Source organism: Physcomitrium patens, chromosome 23 (assembly GCF_059467195.1).
Source record: "Physcomitrium patens ecotype Gransden chromosome 23, ASM5946719v1, whole genome shotgun sequence".
Classification (NCBI taxonomy): Eukaryota; Viridiplantae; Streptophyta; class Bryopsida; order Funariales; family Funariaceae; genus Physcomitrium; species Physcomitrium patens.
In genome coordinates, this window is record NC_143432.1 from 10932014 (window position 1) to 10953334 (window position 21321).

At 39.0% G+C, this 21321-nt stretch overlaps 2 protein-coding genes and 1 long non-coding RNA gene across 3 annotated transcripts; 1 reads left to right on the forward strand and 2 right to left on the reverse strand.

Annotated features, from left to right (window-relative positions):
• Positions 1–11259: 11259 nt before the first annotated feature.
• Positions 11260–13084, reverse strand: LOC149986534 (uncharacterized). The gene is made up of 2 exons (XR_016500195.1): positions 11932–13084; positions 11260–11678 (listed from the first exon to the last, which is right to left on the reverse strand). It is a non-coding gene; the product is annotated as an uncharacterized LOC149986534 (long non-coding RNA).
• A 153-nt stretch (positions 13085–13237) lies between these two features.
• Positions 13238–16187, reverse strand: LOC112275599 (uncharacterized). The gene is made up of 4 exons (XM_024506091.3): positions 15720–16187; positions 15012–15265; positions 14192–14671; positions 13238–13972 (listed from the first exon to the last, which is right to left on the reverse strand). Exons 1-4 carry the CDS (start codon positions 15811–15813, stop codon positions 13661–13663), a joined length of 1140 nt encoding a protein of 379 aa, XP_024361859.1. The 5' UTR covers positions 15814–16187; the 3' UTR covers positions 13238–13660.
• Positions 16188–16891: 704 nt separating this feature from the next.
• Positions 16892–19830, forward strand: LOC112275598 (uncharacterized). Its single transcript, XM_024506090.3, has 4 exons — positions 16892–17400; positions 17855–18108; positions 18449–18928; positions 19148–19830. Exons 1-4 carry the CDS (start codon positions 17307–17309, stop codon positions 19457–19459), a joined length of 1140 nt encoding a protein of 379 aa, XP_024361858.1. The 5' UTR covers positions 16892–17306; the 3' UTR covers positions 19460–19830.
• The last annotated feature ends 1491 nt before the right edge of the window (positions 19831–21321 follow it).

The window sequence follows — 21321 nt, forward strand, 5'->3', positions numbered from 1 at the left end:
ATCTCATATTAAACTAGCTCACAATATTTGCTAAGGTATTTTTTTGTTAATCTGGACTACATTCTTAGAGTCCCATGTATTAGTTGTCAAAATGTATTATTTTTTTGGTCAAGTCAATAGTCCAAACCATATACTTTATCAAGTGTTGTAGGAATATTGTAATTTATAATAAGAGTAAAGAGTGTTGAAGTCGGTCCATACCAACAAAATACAAAGACATGTACATGAGCATACTCTAATATTTCAACTCCTTCATTATTATATGGCCCAAAATTACCAACATGATTGATTTTTGAGTACCATTTTTTCATGAATAGTTTCTCTGCTAGATACAACTATTGCATTGCAATTATCTTACAAAGAGCCATGAATGCCATACTCTCTAAATAAAAAAATAAATTATAAAAATAAAAATAAATTATAAAAAAATATAGCCTATTCTTGCTAAGTTGCAAAGTCCTCAAAGAAAATGTTCATTTTATAGTAAGACAATCTTGTGACTTCTTTTATTTGTATATTAGAAAATATTTCAAGGATTAAGAACTTCTAATTTTTTCCGTTCTTAATCCTTAGGATTCTATTTAAGATGGCTAAGAAATTTTTTTTTAAATAATTAGATTTAAGAATTAATGTCATATGTTTTGGAATTTTATTTCTATACTTTAATTTGTATGCACATTGTACATTTTTTTAATATGATAGACTCTCTCTTATTGAAGCAATTATAAGGAGGTGCAACTTGATGTAAGTTCTTTCGAAGATTTAATCCTATATTAGTGACTTAATCAACTTGAGTCTTCTTGCTAAAGAATATGATATACTATTGAAATATTTGAAGTAATAAATGTGATCTAATTTCTAATTAAAAGCAATATCTCACTTAAAGGCATCTAAGTAATAGCTTGTAAAAATATTATCCATTGTATTAAGGTGATTTATAATCTAAAATGATTTTATATACCAAAAATTGCTTAGTTAGTGAAATATATCTTTGATTTAGAATACTTTGTTATATATCCAAATTGAAAATATTGAAATTGGTTCAATTCCAAAGAGAGGCTCTATTGGTTGAGTGATCAATTAATTATCAAATAAAGGCTATTTTAATATTTGAATTGTCTGTTTGATTAAAATTTGATATAAATCGGCTTTAATTATTGTCCAAGCTTAAAAAATCAACTTCCATAATAGTAGAAATCTTCAAAGAGAGGTTCTTCCAACCATTATCCAGTGAATATTTTTTGGCCATAATTTGCCTCAATAAGCTTTGTATAATTTAGATAATACTTTACAAATATTTTTCATGCTTCAAATTGAAGCTTAAAGCTCCAAACCACTAGTTTGATCAATAATGCTTGTGATTGAAGCTTTAGATTGAATACTTTAGCTATTTATGTACTCAAAATTTGAATCAAAGGTGTCCAATAGATCTTGGTAGAAGTAGCAAAATCATTTTCTTTTCCTATATATAATTATGTATAAATTCTCTTATGTTATTGAAGATAGAACTTGTGAGTGCAAATCAAAAACATAAGTATCATATAATTGCTAAGATAGCCTAATTGAATATCATAATTCTTCTTCCAAAGAATAGATTTTGAGAATTCCATACTTTGAATTTATTGGTGAAACTTTGTATGATTTTCTTTGTTATATCTTTTTATAGATACCTTGAATCTAATAGAAAATCCTAAATATTTTATTATACTACCTTATGCTAATCATTTAAAGCTTGGATCTTTCTTCCAAATCTAAGAATATGATTATTTTGAAGCCCAAATTCCAATTGATTTTTTTCAATTAATTTTTGTTCTATTTCTAACATAAAAGATATTAAGAATATTCATGGTTATATGAAGATTGATTTCATTGCCTTAAAAATATAGAATTGACTCATCAACACACATTTGAATGTTGGTGGATCTTCCATTAGGTAGAATTATATTGTATAATATTTTAGTGGAATCATTAAGCATATATCTTAAAAAATCTCTTATCAAAAGATAAAAACAAGGTACTAGAAGATATCTTTTTTTTTATTTAGCCATCACCAACTTGTAGATTCTTCTTTTTTAGAAGACAAATGTGTTTTGATGAGTCAATTCTATTAAAAAGACAAATATAAAAAATGCATAGGCATTACATATTATGTTACTATTAAAAGAGATTTTTTGCTCTTATCTATAGGTGATAAGTGCCCTTATCATCTAATATAATCCCTTAATGTAAACATTGTAAGGCCAACCTTCCAGAAATCCTCAACAAATAAATTCAAGCTTTTTTGAAATATATTCTATCCCTCTCTCCTCCATGTGCTATTATAGGGTTTCAAACCCAAGACATCCTAGGTACTACTCAGGCACCTTATCATCTATCTACTTTCACAAGCTCCAAGCTGCCACTTAATATCTAAAGCCTCAATTCTTCTCCCTACAAACATGATCTCTAACTTCTTTCTCTTCTTTAAATCTCTATTTTTCAGAAATTATAAATTCTTTTTTTGTAAAATATTTTATACCTATTTATAAATCTATTAAAAATATATCTATCAAATTTTATATTAAATAGATATTTTAATAAGTAATTATCCTAAATCCTATTTTTTCTTATACAAATTTAGTTTTTTTAAAAAACTAAAATATTTCTTACTAATAAGATTCATTAATCTATATTTATATATAAAATTTTAAATTTATTTTTATTAATCTTTATTCTAATTTAAAAAATTATTAAATAATTTTATTTTAATTTTAAATAATTTTTCTAAATATTTAATTTAATAAAAAAAATATAAACTAAGAATTAATATATTTTATATTTCTTATCTAATTTTTATATATTTTGTACAAATATGATACAACAATGGCCACATTTTAAAAAAGTAATTGAAAAAAGATAGTAGAGATCAAATTCCTATTTTTACAACAAGGATCACATTCAACCACTATATATGTTGCAAAATTCCAAAACCTTATTTGAAACATGAATTGATATGATAAAGCTTTTATCAATTAATTTTAATATGGATTAAAAGACAATATCAAAGATTTATTGTTGACAATGCCAAGAGCACACTCATTGGAGTAATTTATTATTCAAGCCATTGCATGCAATAATTGTTTCTTTAAAAGATGCCAAGAACAAAGGTTTGATTGAAGAGGTACAAGTGAAGTTATGGCAACTTCTAAATTTGCAGAAGCTTATTCATCAAGACCAAAACCTATGCAAATTAATGTGGTATGTTTTAAACCACTCACTGAGCAAAAAAAATTAATTAATTACGTTTGGAGGATTTATACTTATATTCTAGAGAAGCTTTGTATGCTTTTCAATATTTTTCAAAGAAATAAAGCAATTACAAAATAAAAAGCGTGGTTGCCAAATAAGACAATGTGTCAAAAAATGAATTTTTTCAACTATACTAGAAATTTTGCGATTGGAATCATGTATACCATCTAATAAAGATCTTATACTTTTTTAAGATCCTTCACCTTGTTTCACAATAGAATTCTATTTAGACCAAAAAATCACAAAGTCATTGACTTATTGGATTTAAGAGCCTTACTTTATTTTATAAATAAAGCTTTTATTAAAAAATAAGAAATAATTTTAGTTAAAAAAAATAAACTTATACATATAGAAGTCATAGTTAATTTTTTATTATCTTCTAGAAATATTATCTATAAAACAATTCTTTTAGATTTAGTAACTAAAGATCATAATAGCTTGATAATATTTAATGTGATAAGATATTTTTTATAACTTAGTTATTTTAGGATTATTTTAGCTAGAAAATTATAACCCTCACATGAATTGAATTTTCCAAAACCTTAATTTTTCTTATAGTTTAATCCAAGATTTTGCTAATTAAATAAAAATCCATGAATTCAATACATCCAAATTCTTATTAGCATATGGAAGAGCTTTCATGCATGGTGGAAAAGAAAGATTAATATTTATTATATATGCTACATTATTTTTGATGGAAGAAAGATTTTAAGTGGCATTTTAAGCCAATATCAAGATTATGAAGATATTTTTGAGAAGAAAAATGCAAATATTCTTCTAAATCATTATCTCAAGGATTGTTCCATTGATCTTCAAGAATGAATTCAACCACCATTTGGATTAATCTATAGCTTAATACAAAACAATTTAGTTGCATTCAAGGAGTAAATTGACAAAAATGTGGCTAAAAACTTCATGTACCATTTCAAATCTCCAATAAAGAATTCTATCTTATTTGTAAAGAAAAAAGATAGATCTTTGTACATGTATACGGACTATTGAAGACTCAATAAGTTCACCATCAAAAATAGGTATCTTTTACTTTTGATTTTAGGACTTTTTGATCAACTTAATCAAAAAAAGATATATACAAAAATAGATCTATAAAGAACATACAACTTAATATGTATTAAAAAAAGAGATGAATGAAAAATTACATTTTGAATCAGGTATGGACATTTCAAATATAATGTCATGCCTTTTAGACTCACAAATGTATTAGTTTTTTTTCAATATTTAATAAATGATGCCGTTTGTGATTTTTTTAATAACTTGGTTGTTTGTTATTTAGATGACATTTTAATCCACTCTAAGAATATAAAAGAGTATGAATTTTATGTTGGTTATGTGTTACAAAAACTAAGAGATGGAGGAGTATATGCCAAGATGGAAAAGTGTATATTTCACACTACTTAAGTTAATTTATTAGGATACATCATTTTAAATGATAGTTTTATGGCAGATTCTAAAAAGATCCAAACTATTATGGATTGAAAGATCTCAAAAATAGTCAAAAATATGTAATAATTTTTAAAATTTGCCAATTATTATCAAATCTTCATCAATAATTTTTTTAAAATTAAGACTCTTTTTATATATTTGACTTAAAAAAGACAAACTTAAATAGAGCAATGAAGCTAAAAAAATCTTTTAAAGCTTTAAAGACAACATTTATTTTTGCACCAATTTTATATTTTATTAATTTTTTTAAGATAATTTTTATAGAAATAGATATATCAAACTTTGATATGAATGCAATATTTTTTCAAATGGAAGTCGATGATAAGCTCCATCTAATTACTTTTTATTTTAGAAATTTTTTAATAATCAAGATTAATTATAAGATCAACAATAAAGAATTTTTTATAATTATGAATTCATTTCAAAAATGGTTTCATTATCTAAAAGGTGCTTTCAATTCAATTATCATATATATAGATTACAATAACTTTAAGTATTTCATATCAGCACATTTTTTGAATCATTGCAAAGTCCGTTGGAGCATGTCTTTATCAAAATTTGATTTCAAGATCAATTATTGATCCAAAAAACAAGGTTTATCAGATGTTTTTTTTTAAATATTCTTATCTTGTATCAAAAGAAGGAGATGCAACTTTTGATCAACAAAAAATAATTTTCTTGAAGTTCAAGCATTTTCATTTTCAAATAATAAAATCAACATTGGCTATTAATTTTACTTTTTTTAAGAAATTTTAATCTAGTATATTCTCTAATCTTCTTATTTATGATATTAAGAATAATTCTATTAAATCTCATGTTATTTTAAATTTAAAATTTAAAAATAATCTAATATATTTCAAAGAATAATTATGTATTTCTAAAGACATAGCACAATTAGATATTCAAGCTTATTACAACTTTGCAATAGCCAAGTATTTTAAATACAACAAGACTTTGAATCTAATATCTAAAGATTTTTAATTGCTTCAAATATAGAAGGAAATCAAAGACTTTGTACAATCATGTGATATTTGTTTAAGATCAAAAACTCCTCATCATCAACCTTATCGACTACTTCAACCATTACTTATTCTGAAACAACCATAGTCTTTTGTTTCTATGGATTTTATCACAAATCTTTCAATTTCAAGTTCTTATGATTCTATATTCATAATAATAGATTATTTTATCAAGATGGTATATTTTGTATCATTTATAAAATCTATCATAAGTGAAGAAATAATTAAGCTTCTCCTTAACAACATCTATTGCTATTATGGATTTTTTAAAGATATTATATTAAATAAATAAAGAGACTCAATATATATATATATATATATATATATCAAGATTTTAAAGAATTCTTTTTAAGATTCTAAAATTAGACATAAAGTTATCTTTGGCTTTTTATCTTCAAATCTATAAACAAACAAAGTATGTAAATCAAATTTTAGAGTAATATTTAAGGTATACCATCCATTACCAACAATATGATTGTATAAATTTTTTACCATTGATAGAGTTTGCTTATAATAGCATAGTATATTTTTCTATATAATAAATATTTTTTTGTTAAATATGGTTATTATTCATAATTTTATATTTTAAACTTTTTAAAAGTTGATAATCGAATGGCTAACAAATTGACAAATTATTTATTTAAGTTACATATAATAATAAAAGAATATTTAAAAATAGTTCAAGAACAACAAAAGATCAATACAAATGCCTATTCCAAGGAACAATCTTAATTCTATGTTAGTAATAAGGTATAGTTACTTTATTGTAATATCAAGTCAAGCCACTTTTATGACAAATTAGATTAATATAGATTTGGACTATTTTTTATTTGTGAACAAATCAATTGAATTATTTATTGATTATATATATCGGAGTCTATAAAGATCCATTTTATGTTCTATGTGTCTCTTCTTGAATTATATAAGATAGTGAAAATTTTGAAAAAAAGAAAAATATTATTTTTTATTTTAGAAGTAAATTATAATTATGAGTTTGAGGTAAAAGAAGTCTTAAATACAAGGCAGTGCCAAAATAGATTGAAATATCTTAATTATTGGTATATATATGATATTAGTGAATGTACATGAAAGCCAGCAAAAAATCTTACAAATATAGCAAAGAAGGTTGATATTTTTCATAGATGACATCCATTAAAATCAAGATAAAAAATAAAAAATCTTTGCTATAAAAGAAACAATATCTACGAGAAATAATATTCCGACTTCTATCTTTGTTTGTAGTTTTGTGTATTTGTAGAATTAAAGAGATAGAGAATGAATAACTAGCAAATTCAACTCAAGATCTATTATTTATTAATTTATCAAATAAGACATTACAATTGTTATTACCTACAATAAAATGTAATAGAAATGAAGATCTTTAAAAATATATATATATATATTTTAATATATGGAAAAATACAATGCATTTAGTATCACGGCCTTAAAAGAAACTTCTGGTGTTTGGTAATTTTATTGGAAGTAGAAATGAATCCTAACAATATTCCAAATATTTTATTTGAATAGAGTTACAAAGGCCTCAATAATAATCAAATAATACAATGGTCTTTTTGTTTTAGTTTAGAATACTATCAATAGCTAAGAAGACCTATCAACCATCTTCAAAAGAAATAAAGATCAAAATATGTAGCAAATAGAATTTGTTACATCTTAGACTTTCTCAACATATAATGACCACTCCTTGTAGAACTCATATCTAGGAGTAATGTCACAAACATATATATTTATCTAGATAAAAAATGCTACATAGAAAGTAAATATAAATAGATTTGATATTATCTTAAGGCATACTTTTTTAGAAGCTTTAAAGATGCATATTTGACTTTATATATATTTATAATTGAATAATAGGTTAGAAATTTGGCCAAAAAATTAGATATATATTACATATATCAATAGATTGTGGTACAAGCTAACAATATGGCATGCATGTAAAAAACTTCCCTTACAAGTTAAGACATAGATCTCATAAATTGGACATGTGTTGGAAAACCTATAGAATATTGTTGTGTAACTCCTAATTACATTATATATATATATATATATATATATATATGGAGGCAAACGTGAAGCCTTTTTCACTCTTGTCAATATTTTTTTAGTCTTTAGTCTTATTTCCAAACTTTCTATTCTTATTGTTAGCAATAACCATTCTAATTTAACATTATATCATCTTTAAGTGATTTTCTAATCTTTTTTTAGTGACATAAGAATGTATCCATCTTTTAATTCATTGAGATTTATGTCCTTGATACTTGTACATGGCAATTTTTTAATCATTATGGTATTTGATAGCCTTAATGCTCTCTACAAAATGCTCATTCTATGTTCGGTTGGAGTGAGCAACCATCAATGGATGCCAGTCCATCAAGGAGAGAGTATTTTCCTCTTCATTCAATAAAAGGTGGCAATCAAATTTTATATTGTGCTTGGCCCATGTACGTCAAAATTGGATTCTCACAAAGATCAGTGCATGATTGGTCACATGAACTAGTGCTGGCCATATTGCCATCAGTCCTCCAATCCAAGTTAGATTCTTGTTTAGGTAAAACCGATCGAGGCATGAACATATCATGTCGGGTGTTGATTGGCGATTATTATTCGCCTTTCAAAACTCATCCGATCTGAAACTATCATGTAAGCCGAAATGAACCATTAGTTCACCCCAGGCTACTATTTCCCTTGTCCCGCGACCAGTAGTAGCTTGACCGCCCTACTTGTCCTCTAATTGTTCACAACCATATTAAAGTCTCCAACAATTATCCAATCAGCTTCCGGTAATTGGTACTGTCTGATCTTGTTCCACAGTCTTGTGGGGGAACCTGTGTAGTCAAAAGTATATATGTTTATAATGTCTATCTTGAGTCTCGGAGTCCATTGAAGAGTGATGAACTGTGCCCTGCCACCCATGATGACCCCATGTTCCCGAACGAAGTCATTTATTCTATCCGAAAGAAGGATTGCTATACCTCCTTTGAAACTGCCCTTGGGTATAGTATATGGCCACGTTCCAAAGAGAGGTGCCATTCTTAAAACCAAGTTGTTTCACATGTTTTCGCCCCTCCTCTAATGACAATTTATGCTCTTGTAATAGGAGAACATCGGGGCGTGGATGGGATTTCTGGAGGTAATCCCTGATCTTGCGTCGTTTTCGTACCCCAATGAGGTCTCTGCCGAGCCCCTGTACGTTGTACGACGCGAGAATCAACTGGTCATCCATCAGGTTTGTCCGTTTCCGGGGTGTCGGACTCCCCAACCTGCTCTTTGTTTTCTGATGATATTAAGTAGAATTGATTTTGACCCTTTGGAAGGCTTGGTGTAGTAAGACCCAAGAACGTTAGAAGGTGGTTGTTTTCTAAATGCCATGCTTGGGATTGATGCCGTAGACAGTGTGATATATTGTCCTGCTGGGCAGAAGGGAGAGCTGGCCACTGTAGTCCATTCGTGTGACGCATGGTGCAGATTTCAGAGTTGTATTCAACTGGTGCTACCATATTACATAAATTTTTTCCGGGTGTAGGTTGTGTGCAGTGGTACAACCATGACCCCTCTTCCCAAGACCGAATTGGGTTGATATGTTTGTGTTTAAGGATTATTCGCTTACAAAGGTGGAGCATGGTCTGGTTTACTAGGTGCATTTGTGCCGTTTTCGTTGTCCATGTTTTCTCTTCTTAACCCTGTGAGAGGTGGAATGAGAAGGGAGATTTATCTGCGGCCTCTGTCAGTAACTCAAGTGAACCCTCTGTACGTATATAGAATGTTGGGAGGATGACTGCGGATGCTGTTTTACCCTCGAAGCTCCTGTCTGGTGCAAATGCTGACCAGAATCAACCATGCATGGTATATGTATTATATCCTTGGGTTCCTGTCAGTTTTTGTGTCGATGCGGTAGGTTGACTGGGCGATGGGTCACGTTTTGGCTGCCAGATGAATTTCTGTGCAGTGTGGAATCTATTCTTCTCTAATGGTTTTGATAAGTGGTTACAGGCAGCCTGTTGCGTTCCGCTCGATGCCGCTGATACTATTCTTCCTTTGACAGATCCCCGTTGTTTCCTTTAAGGGACCAAATGTTTGGGTACTAGGCAGAATTGGACTGTATGTTCGAGCGAGCGACACCTACTACATTGTGAGTATAGCTCGCTGTACTCTAGAGTGTTTTCTATTTCTCCTTCATCGTCTAATCTGGGAAGGAGTATTGACTGCGGTAGTGACTTTACGTCCTCCGTTAATATACGGACACGAGGGCCCGATAGCCGAGTTAGATACGTGTCTGTATAACCTACAAACAGTACCTCACAGAACACTGCAAATGTTTCTCTTAAGAACTGCTGCGATCTGAGAAATGGGGGTAATTCTCTAATTTGTGCCCAAACACACATTTTTAGGCTAGCCTTGTTGAAAGGGGCATCCGAGTTAAAGTAAGGTGACCATGCGTGGAAAGTTTTATCACTGTCATCCAGTCGGAATCTTTGTTCGGCCAGCGTGCAAGCTCTACCCTCCTCTTATGTGAATTGTACCTCAAAGTAGTTGTTAGAGCGAATCGACAATAGACGAAAGGATCTGTGGAGAGTTGATCTGGCTCAAATAGCTAATTTTCTGGTACCAAGGGTACGACCTGCTATATGCCCAAGTACCATGCAGTTTGAAAGGGTGGTCATCTTCGTTTTGTATTCTTGAAGTCGATCCGGTTCTAGCACTATCAATAAGGGGTGGGTTTATCTTGGCCTTCCAGAGGCCCTTTGGATCCCCAGATTGTGTTAAATCCTCATGTTCTGTATCCGGTAAATTGTCTGATGTTTGCCTTTGAGGAGTGTTCGCAATTACCTCTATGACTGTTGCTGGATCTGTTCCTTTGTTACATTCCCTGTTTGCTGGTGGATTTTGGCTCGAGTGATTTAGGGGGTAATGAGAAGAGAGATATCTAAGTATACCTGGAGCAATTCGTGTGACCAACGCAACGACTTCATCGTATTCGGAGTTGATGAATGCCAAACCAAGCTGGGGGTACTTCTTCAATAAGTGTTCTCCCGTGAGTCTTCTCTTTTGAACTTGACTCTGTATGGCCCTGAAGACTGCAAGATCCGTATCTCCATTGTCCTCTGAAGGGCTTCTTTCGAATAGTCCAGAGGTAGGGTCGCCAATGGTGTGACCCGTGGGGGGAGGGGTTGTACCCCCAGTGTGTATTGGGATGGTGTGCGGCATTCTTTGGGGATCCAATCTGATTTTGGCTTGCGGGGTACTGGTCAATATTTGCCTATTTCTAGTGCATTCTTGTGATGATAATATTTTCACCTGTGTTACTCTTCCCTCTGTATCTCCTCCTGGCCCTGCGACGGCGTGAAGGGCAAGAGATTTGCCGTTCAGCTGTGCTCTGGCCCGACCAGCTACCGAATTCGTGTCCATCTCGGCCAAAACAACTCGTATTCGGTGCAAAATGATCAGCTACTGACGCACTTCACTACACTGATCGTGTTGCATAAGAAAAAACACACATACGACTCATAAAATCACAACTATCATCTTCCCTGAAATTTCAGATCTAGGTCGAGGGTGCGTCTACGAATTTCAAGGATCCCCCTCCAAGCGAGAATGACTGGTATGATAAGCCAGTTATCCTTACCATCTAGACTATTACGGAAACGGAATCCTCAACCCCCTCGGATCTGTGGAGGTTCGAATCTCGCACGCTCCATGCCCGCTTCTTATACACCGCGGTGTCCCCACTGCACCCGTCAGTCACAGCCGCGCCTCAACTTTCGCCCACTACCTCAATTTCCAACCTGTATCGCCACACCACAAACTCACAACGGGCTATCTGTCAACCAACACCCCCGGAGAGCATTCGGCCTCCGCAAACTCTCGTCGGGCGGGACAGTCCCCTTCGCTTTGCTGCAACCCACACCCCTCGTGTCATGTGCCCAATCCAACCCCAAGCTGCAATGACAACTCAGAATGTACACACCACCCAAACCTCCTGCCTCTCCTACCTCAAGCCCAACTCAACCATCTGACGCCTTCTGCACAACTCTCTCAGCCTCCGGGTGCTCACGCCACTACCCGGATCAAATCGTTGTTTGGCAACAACAAATTGATCTCACTGATATCGAAACACACTTAAGCAAGCTTTCTCTGCAACATTTACCATGGAGATGACCCCGCTCCACACAAGATGCGAATCGTACTCAATTTCAATGACTGTGCCAGATTCGCATGAAGGAACATGAACAATCATAATCCTTGTAATCAGCATCTTTACAAACCAAGTAGAATGGTGCGTTAGTGTTTATGTCAACATACGGATTGATCTGTTCAAAAATAAATCAAACTGCATTAGAATATTCCATATTTTGGTGCTGGACATACTAATACTGACAGACAAAATTGTTTATGCAAAAACAAAAGATTACTACTTACGCACAACAAGCGATGGATTTTTGAGGCCACAATTTACCGGTAACAACCTCAAAACAATTTTCCAAATGAGCAAAAACGACAATCACAAATTTAAGGCATCCGACTAAACAAGCACCACTCTCAACCCAAGTTCATCGTTGCAAGCAACTCATGAATATTTATTTCAAATCCAAAAATCAAAACAATGCTTAAAGAATGAGATATGACCTAATACAATACTCAAACCACCAACATGGAACCATCTTTAAGGACATAAAAAAGCTAGTTTGTAGATATAAAAACACAAAAATAAAAAACCCTCTAAAAACACTTAGCCATTCTAGACGTTTCATACAGTATGGATTAGAAAAAACAAACTTAGAATCTGTTAGTTCAAAAACTTTATTAGGTGAAACTCAACTCCTCTGCAAAAGCTCCATAAATTCTATCCCACTCCAAAACCTTCACAAAGTACTAGTTGTAATTAACTGCTCTTGATATTCTTAAATAAGTAAGTAGACGCTGAAATGTTTCAAAAAAGAAAAAAAGAAAAAAAAACGAACTGGACGTCTTTCAGATAGAGCCGACAAATGCATTTGAGGGAAAAGGAGACTTCAGCAGTGGGCAGGGATTAGCCTTGTGGCTCACAGGAAGTAGTTCATCTTCAAACTGCAGTGCGTATTAGTGTAATTATAAAGAGGCTAAATCAACAGGTACTTGGTGCTGAAAAATCAGTTCAAAAAGAACTTATCGTGTTTAAGAACACCAACGACCCGGACTACACAAGGTTGATCCAAGATGCCAACACTAAACATAGCATGTAAGAGACAAAGCCATCAAATAGAAGAAAAGAAAAACGAAAAAAGAAGAAAAAAGGCCACGACCCATAAGTATGAACTTGACAAATAGTTCCGAAGATAAGATAATTAGGAATATCGTCATACCTAGAACCCTGGACTGAAAAAATTCTCACAAGATTTGACAGTTGAGTCTTCACCGTCGGGGAACTACCAAGTGTGCATGGGTACCGCAGGTTATTTAAAAAGAACTAGAAATGACTGAAAGCAATAATCCCATTCAACCCATGCCTAACCAAGGAAACCGGAGTACACAGCCATTGGCAATCGTTTCTGTAACTCACTTCCATTCAGCCTTCCTTGCAACCTCCACCTGCTTTACGTCATACTCCTCCTCCACTACTCCCCAACTCTCCACACCACCTCCACCGTGCCTTCCATCAATGTACACATCACCAAACTTCCACTCTCACCCTCTGCCTCCACTTCCACTCCTACACCACTACCATAGCTCACGTCTCTACAGGCTGCACCTCCATGTCAAGCCTATTTACACAAACATCGCATTCCACCGCCATAAATTCCATATCACAAAACAAACCAACCAAAACTACGTCCATGTCTCTCATCCTACCAAACCGATCATCTACACCGCCTCCATTTCTACTCTACACCTCTCCCTCACAACGCGAACGCCCTCTTGTTCGAGTCCTCCACCAGACTGCGCACCACCTTCTCGGGGTACCCGGGATACAGGTTCAAGAAGTGCCCGTACCCGGGAAGCTCGTGGTACGTCACCCACGCCAAGCTGCTCGCCACGTGCTTCTGTAGGTTGGCAGGAACCAGGTAGTCCTCCGTCCCCTGCCAAATGTGCACCGGAATCTCGAACGGGTTATCCAAACCCATCGGTGTGAACGGCCACTCCGAAAACATCACCATCACATCTCTATGCACGGATTCGAACTTGCCCTGCTGTGATACCTCCTTGAAGTGCTGCACACATCCATCACACACACATATCAGCCCACACACCTCGTGAAGTCCCTCACCGATCCTCACGCCCAATCCAACTTCGTCATACCCCATTCCTCCCACACAGCTCCTAACCCAGGCCCTTCTCCGCCATGCAAACCTTCACCCACACACCACGCAACAAAATCATCACCACAACCCACGCATGACTCCCGTCATTGCCACGGCCGCGACATGTACCTCGGCAGGAGTCATTTCAGGCATCTTCTTTAGTATTTCCTGGTCCTTTCCATTCAAAGCCGTGATCCCGTCTTCGCTCTCCACGGTCGCCGTTGGGAACCGTTTCTGACTGTTGTACCAATATGTCAGCTTCGGAACGTAATGAGTGATCGTCAAAGATATCTTATCCCCGATCCGCTGCGTATTCCATGCCTTGCTCATCTCCGACTTCGGGAACCCCGGCCACCAGAAGTTTACCACCGGTGCCGAGAACGCCACTCCTGCAAGCCTCTCCGGCTTGTATTTCAACAGCCCCCAACCCGTATACCCTCCGATCGAAGTCGCGATCGCGTAGAACTTCGGTCTCAATCCAAGCCCGTCTGCCAGGTCCACAACATCCTCTGCATCCGACTGAATGGACCGCCTCGGATTCGGGTCACTTTGCCCATACCCGGCTCTGTCGAACGACACCACGTGCAGACCAAGCTCACTCATCACCTCCTGCATCACAATCGTTTCAGTTACAACCTCATCGCGCGCGTGCCCGCACTTTCACCCGCACAACCACCCACCGTAACCAAATCCACACTTTCACAAGTGTCCCGACACACCCTCCATCACCCTCCCACTCTCCTCCAACCAAACGCGCCTCTAACCCCTCGCACATGCTTGCCCGAATTCAACAATCTACGCACCCACTGCTCATATCAACTCAGCAACTCACACGCGGAATCCCTGCGCACTCAACTCAGCTCATTTCATGTGCCCACTGCACATACACAAATCTCCCCACACCCCTCCGCACCACGCCCACCGTCCCGGTCCCAACAGCACCACTCACCTCCGGAATCGGCAAACTCTTCAGCCGCGACCCACCGTAGCCATGAATGTGCACAACGTAGTGCCTGGCCCTCTCCTTCTTCACACCCATCTCCTGATAAGCCAAGTATCTGCCATCGCGCATCTCAATTCGCGGAGCCGTCACCTTCGGTCCGTCGGGACTGTTCAGCTCATTCACCGGCGGTGGAGTGATTGCCTTGAACACCATGCTCCCCACCACCACTCCAACCAGCATCACCAGCCTTCGCACAAAACCTGCACCACATGCGCATCCGATGGTCAACCGAAATCGCCCCCGCACACCTGCCAGACTTCGCTCCATTCCCAATGCCGTCAGTGCAAACCAACCAACACACAATCGGCCAACGCTTCGCACTCCCTACGAATCCCGCTCCACGCGCACGGGGCGTCGGACCACTTCAAACACACAAATCGCTACATTCCAACACTTCGATCATCCAACGTATGCGGAAACTTTTCCCCACACTCATGCTCCAAACCTCTCGCAAGCGTGGACTGTGAAACCCGCATTACAACGTTCGCAACCGGGACGACACCATCCACAAACACCACCCGCCACAGAACCCACAAATGCCACCAACTAAACCAAATCCCCTCCACCTCCTACTCTGTACCGGCGTCGACGACGACGACAACAACACCTGAACAACGACGATACACGGCACAAGCGACGAAAAAGAACGGGCACCTGAAAACCCCGGCCCTCGCCTGGGAGCATCGCGCCGGGTGTGCGAGCGTGCCGAAGCTGCAGAGATCCTGGGCTTCCGCCCCACTTCCGCCATAGCTCCAGGTGGGATCCAACTCCGCCCGACCAACGCGACAGGATAGAAGAGAAGAGAAGAGAAGAGAAGAGAAGGAGCTGAGCCAAGGTCGATCAAACGGCAGCAACAAGATGATGAGTTGGTGGAGGGGGAGTCGGTTTCAAGCAGTCATGGCAACATGCACCATGCGACGAGGTGTGAAGTGCGATGGCAGTGGAGTGAGTGATGGTAGCGAGGGGATGTCAGGTTAGGGTTAGGATTAAGAGCAGCGAGGAGGAGGAGGAGGAGTCCATGTGTGTGTGTGGACGGCGCAAGGGAACACACTCCTCACTTCCTCCGTGACTCGACTCCACTTGACTTCACTGGATTGGATTGCTGTTGAAGCGCAGCCTGCTAACCCCCGGGCTGAGAGACTCATTTCAATGTTGTTTTTATTTGAAAACTTACAGTATTATGTGGCAGTTTAATCGTGTGCATGTTTCCAAGTTGTTTTGCATGGGTTTTGTTGTAGTTCGTGATCGGAGTATTATTTAATAGTGTAGAACAGATGCTTCATGGTTGGTTACAAATGTTTATTAACAGATAATTGGATTAGAATATAAGATAATCATTTGCTTTACTGTCTATTTTGTTAATCTTTTTTATAGGTTTATTCTACACAAATTGCAAAGAGTATTAAAGGTTCCTGAATTGAGCAGATATTTTCTTCCTCTCTCATATTTTTTTTACAACATCCACAAATCATATGTAATTAAAAACAAGTTTGTTATCAAATTGTTTAATGTTTGGATTAAGAAAAAAAGGTAAAATATCGAATTACAAAAAAATTCTGAAACGATAATAAATATCAGTTCTATATTCAAATCACAACAGGACATTATTCTACACAGATAAAGTGACAATAAAGAATATTACAAAGTTACCCACATATTAGATAGAAATCCCCACTTTAAACAACCTAAGCCAATTGTAACCAACCATGAAGCATCTGTTCTACACTATTAAATAATACTCCGATCACGAACTACAACAAAACCCATGCAAAACAACTTGGAAACATGCACACGATTAAACTGCCACATAATACTGTAAGTTTTCAAATAAAAACAACATTGAAATGAGTCTCTCAGCCCGGGGGTTAGCAGGCTGCGCTTCAACAGCAATCCAATCCAGTGAAGTCAAGTGGAGTCGAGTCACGGAGGAAGTGAGGAGTGTGTTCCCTTGCGCCGTCCACACACACACATGGACTCCTCCTCCTCCTCCTCGCTGCTCTTAATCCTAACCCTAACCTGACATCCCCTCGCTACCATCACTCACTCCACTGCCATCGCACTTCACACCTCGTCGCATGGTGCATGTTGCCATGACTGCTTGAAACCGACTCCCCCTCCACCAACTCATCATCTTGTTGCTGCCGTTTGATCGACCTTGGCTCAGCTCCTTCTCTTCTCTTCTCTTCTCTTCTCTTCTATCCTGTCGCGTTGGTCGGGCGGAGTTGGATCCCACCTGGAGCTATGGCGGAAGTGGGGCGGAAGCCCAGGATCTCTGCAGCTTCGGCACGCTCGCACACCCGGCGCGATGCTCCCAGGCGAGGGCCGGGGTTTTCAGGTGCCCGTTCTTTTTCGTCGCTTGTGCCGTGTATCGTCGTTGTTCAGGTGTTGTTGTCGTCGTCGTCGACGCCGGTACAGAGTAGGAGGTGGAGGGGATTTGGTTTAGTTGGTGGCATTTGTGGGTTCTGTGGCGGGTGGTGTTTGTGGATGGTGTCGTCCCGGTTGCGAACGTTGTAATGCGGGTTTCACAGTCCACGCTTGCGAGAGGTTTGGAGCATGAGTGTGGGGAAAAGTTTCCGCATACGTTGGATGATCGAAGTGTTGGAATGTAGCGATTTGTGTGTTTGAAGTGGTCCGACGCCCCGTGCGCGTGGAGCGGGATTCGTAGGGAGTGCGAAGCGTTGGCCGATTGTGTGTTGGTTGGTTTGCACTGACGGCATTGGGAATGGAGCGAAGTCTGGCAGGTGTGCGGGGGCGATTTCGGTTGACCATCGGATGCGCATGTGGTGCAGGTTTTGTGCGAAGGCTGGTGATGCTGGTTGGAGTGGTGGTGGGGAGCATGGTGTTCAAGGCAATCACTCCACCGCCGGTGAATGAGCTGAACAGTCCCGACGGACCGAAGGTGACGGCTCCGCGAATTGAGATGCGCGATGGCAGATACTTGGCTTATCAGGAGATGGGTGTGAAGAAGGAGAGGGCCAGGCACTACGTTGTGCACATTCATGGCTACGGTGGGTCGCGGCTGAAGAGTTTGCCGATTCCGGAGGTGAGTGGTGCTGTTGGGACCGGGACGGTGGGCGTGGTGCGGAGGGGTGTGGGGAGATTTGTGTATGTGCAGTGGGCACATGAAATGAGCTGAGTTGAGTGCGCAGGGATTCCGCGTGTGAGTTGCTGAGTTGATATGAGCAGTGGGTGCGTAGATTGTTGAATTCGGGCAAGCATGTGCGAGGGGTTAGAGGCGCGTTTGGTTGGAGGAGAGTGGGAGGGTGATGGAGGGTGTGTCGGGACACTTGTGAAAGTGTGGATTTGGTTACGGTGGGTGGTTGTGCGGGTGAAAGTGCGGGCACGCGCGCGATGAGGTTGTAACTGAAACGATTGTGATGCAGGAGGTGATGAGTGAGCTTGGTCTGCACGTGGTGTCGTTCGACAGAGCCGGGTATGGGCAAAGTGACCCGAATCCGAGGCGGTCCATTCAGTCGGATGCAGAGGATGTTGTGGACCTGGCAGACGGGCTTGGATTGAGACCGAAGTTCTACGCGATCGCGACTTCGATCGGAGGGTATACGGGTTGGGGGCTGTTGAAATACAAGCCGGAGAGGCTTGCAGGAGTGGCGTTCTCGGCACCGGTGGTAAACTTCTGGTGGCCGGGGTTCCCGAAGTCGGAGATGAGCAAGGCATGGAATACGCAGCGGATCGGGGATAAGATATCTTTGACGATCACTCATTACGTTCCGAAGCTGACATATTGGTACAACAGTCAGAAACGGTTCCCAACGGCGACCGTGGAGAGCGAAGACGGGATCACGGCTTTGAATGGAAAGGACCAGGAAATACTAAAGAAGATGCCTGAAATGACTCCTGCCGAGGTACATGTCGCGGCCGTGGCAATGACGGGAGTCATGCGTGGGTTGTGGTGATGATTTTGTTGCGTGGTGTGTGGGTGAAGGTTTGCATGGCGGAGAAGGGCCTGGGTTAGGAGCTGTGTGGGAGGAATGGGGTATGACGAAGTTGGATTGGGCGTGAGGATCGGTGAGGGACTTCACGAGGTGTGTGGGCTGATATGTGTGTGTGATGGATGTGTGCAGCACTTCAAGGAGGTATCACAGCAGGGCAAGTTCGAATCCGTGCATAGAGATGTGATGGTGATGTTTTCGGAGTGGCCGTTCACACCGATGGGTTTGGATAACCCGTTCGAGATTCCGGTGCACATTTGGCAGGGGACGGAGGACTACCTGGTTCCTGCCAACCTACAGAAGCACGTGGCGAGCAGCTTGGCGTGGGTGACGTACCACGAGCTTCCCGGGTACGGGCACTTCTTGAACCTGTATCCCGGGTACCCCGAGAAGGTGGTGCGCAGTCTGGTGGAGGACTCGAACAAGAGGGCGTTCGCGTTGTGAGGGAGAGGTGTAGAGTAGAAATGGAGGCGGTGTAGATGATCGGTTTGGTAGGATGAGAGACATGGACGTAGTTTTGGTTGGTTTGTTTTGTGATATGGAATTTATGGCGGTGGAATGCGATGTTTGTGTAAATAGGCTTGACATGGAGGTGCAGCCTGTAGAGACGTGAGCTATGGTAGTGGTGTAGGAGTGGAAGTGGAGGCAGAGGGTGAGAGTGGAAGTTTGGTGATGTGTACATTGATGGAAGGCACGGTGGAGGTGGTGTGGAGAGTTGGGGAGTAGTGGAGGAGGAGTATGACGTAAAGCAGGTGGAGGTTGCAAGGAAGGCTGAATGGAAGTGAGTTACAGAAACGATTGCCAATGGCTGTGTACTCCGGTGTCCTTGGCTTGGATGTCTCATCTATCCTGTGCGTTGTGTATGTGTTTGTGGGGATGTGTTTTTGTGTGTGTATGTATGGAGGTGTGTTTGTGTGTGTATGTATTGAGTTGATAAGGTGGAGTAGAATGTATTACTTTTTCATGATTGAAATGGGTTACTTGGAAGCCTGCGTTGGTTACCAGCTGGAATGGTGAGTGGTGACGGTTGAATGGACATCGTTTATTTTGTGGATGACTGGCAGTGCTTTGGCTGAGTTGGCATTGAAAATGGGCATGTGGAATATTTGAACTGTGGAAGTATCTATCGTGGGATGGAGGGTGGAGCTGGGCTGATCTAACGGCTTGTAATGGCTGTTCCCATGGTTAGAATCAGCGGTGCGGGAGAGCGTGCCATGTTTGTTGGTTTCTAGCTGATGATTGTTGCAGCAGTCGTTCACATATGTGCTGCTGCCGTGGGGTCTGCAATTTCGATATGTTTAGCTCTTCTGAGTTATGCTCTTTTCATACCCATGGATTTTGTTTGCATTGGAGCTTGCGGTTGGCTCTGATCCCTCACCAAACTCGGTTACAATTTTGTTTTTAAGAATGGTATCGGAAGGGACTCTTTCAGTGGTTGTGCAGAGGAGCACTACTTGTGATAGAGAAGTTTTTTAGGGTTTCTCAGTGGAAATGCAGGGGGTAATTTCCAGAGAGTTTCTTTTTTCTTTTGAAGTTATGGCGTTTCCTTTTCTTTAGAGGGCATCGTTTACTTTTGAAGTGTATATTTTGGATGCTTGGACTTTTTTTATTCATTGGTTTTATAAACGGAGGTGTGGACTCAGATGTGTCGCACGTATTTTGGAAGGGTTTGGGTGGAGAATGCTCTGGGGATGTTGCTCGCTGTAATGAGTCATGTTTTGGTCGGCTTTGAGCTGGAGTTTATTATGTTTCTGTAAATGTCTTGGTTACGTTTCCTTTCAAAAGCTGTATCCGTATTCAATGTTGATGGAGTCATTTGGTTTACTGCTGAGTCAGTTGATGTAACGTTTTACGGTGTTTGTGGACGAGGTCTGGGCAGTGCACGGTGTGTTCAATACTTCGGATGCGACTTGCGGTGATTACTAAATTCAAATCTTTGTTAAGATTTGGCTTTAGTTTTTAAATGTTTGCACGCTTCGTAGCTACATTGTTAGTGTCACGAAGAGTGTGGAATCGCCTCGGCCTAAAATCACTTCTGGTGCCATGTTGAAAACTCCCAAGAATATTGGAATCAGTGAAGTCTTGTTTGAGCAGCAGTAGCAACGCTCGACTGTCAATATGACCGGAACCTTCGGTGTCGCCACTGCTGCGGCAAAACCTGTTTCTTTGATTCAGCGATTGAAGAGAGGGGCAAGTGCTACCCTCGTCACTTTTAAAGCCGCTCCGACGCCCACACTGACTGAAATTGAACGAGCCAGGCCGTCGTCTGCCCAGGGCATTGGCAACCGTACATCAAGTAAGTACAC

Excerpts from the sequence above, each read along its gene's own strand:
- LOC112275599 (XM_024506091.3), bottom strand. The coding sequence starts at position 15,813 with ATGGCGGAAGTGGGGCGGAAGCCCAGGATCTCTGCAGCTTCGGCACGC. Across the intron at positions 14,672-15,011 it reads AGAGTTTGCCGATTCCGGAG|GAGGTGATGAGTGAGCTTGG; the intron begins GTGAGTGGTGCT and ends ATTGTGATGCAG. Across the intron at positions 13,973-14,191 it reads CTGAAATGACTCCTGCCGAG|CACTTCAAGGAGGTATCACA; the intron begins GTACATGTCGCG and ends GGATGTGTGCAG.
- LOC112275598 (XM_024506090.3), top strand. The coding sequence starts at position 17,307 with ATGGCGGAAGTGGGGCGGAAGCCCAGGATCTCTGCAGCTTCGGCACGC. Across the intron at positions 18,109-18,448 it reads AGAGTTTGCCGATTCCGGAG|GAGGTGATGAGTGAGCTTGG; the intron begins GTGAGTGGTGCT and ends ATTGTGATGCAG. Across the intron at positions 18,929-19,147 it reads CTGAAATGACTCCTGCCGAG|CACTTCAAGGAGGTATCACA; the intron begins GTACATGTCGCG and ends GGATGTGTGCAG.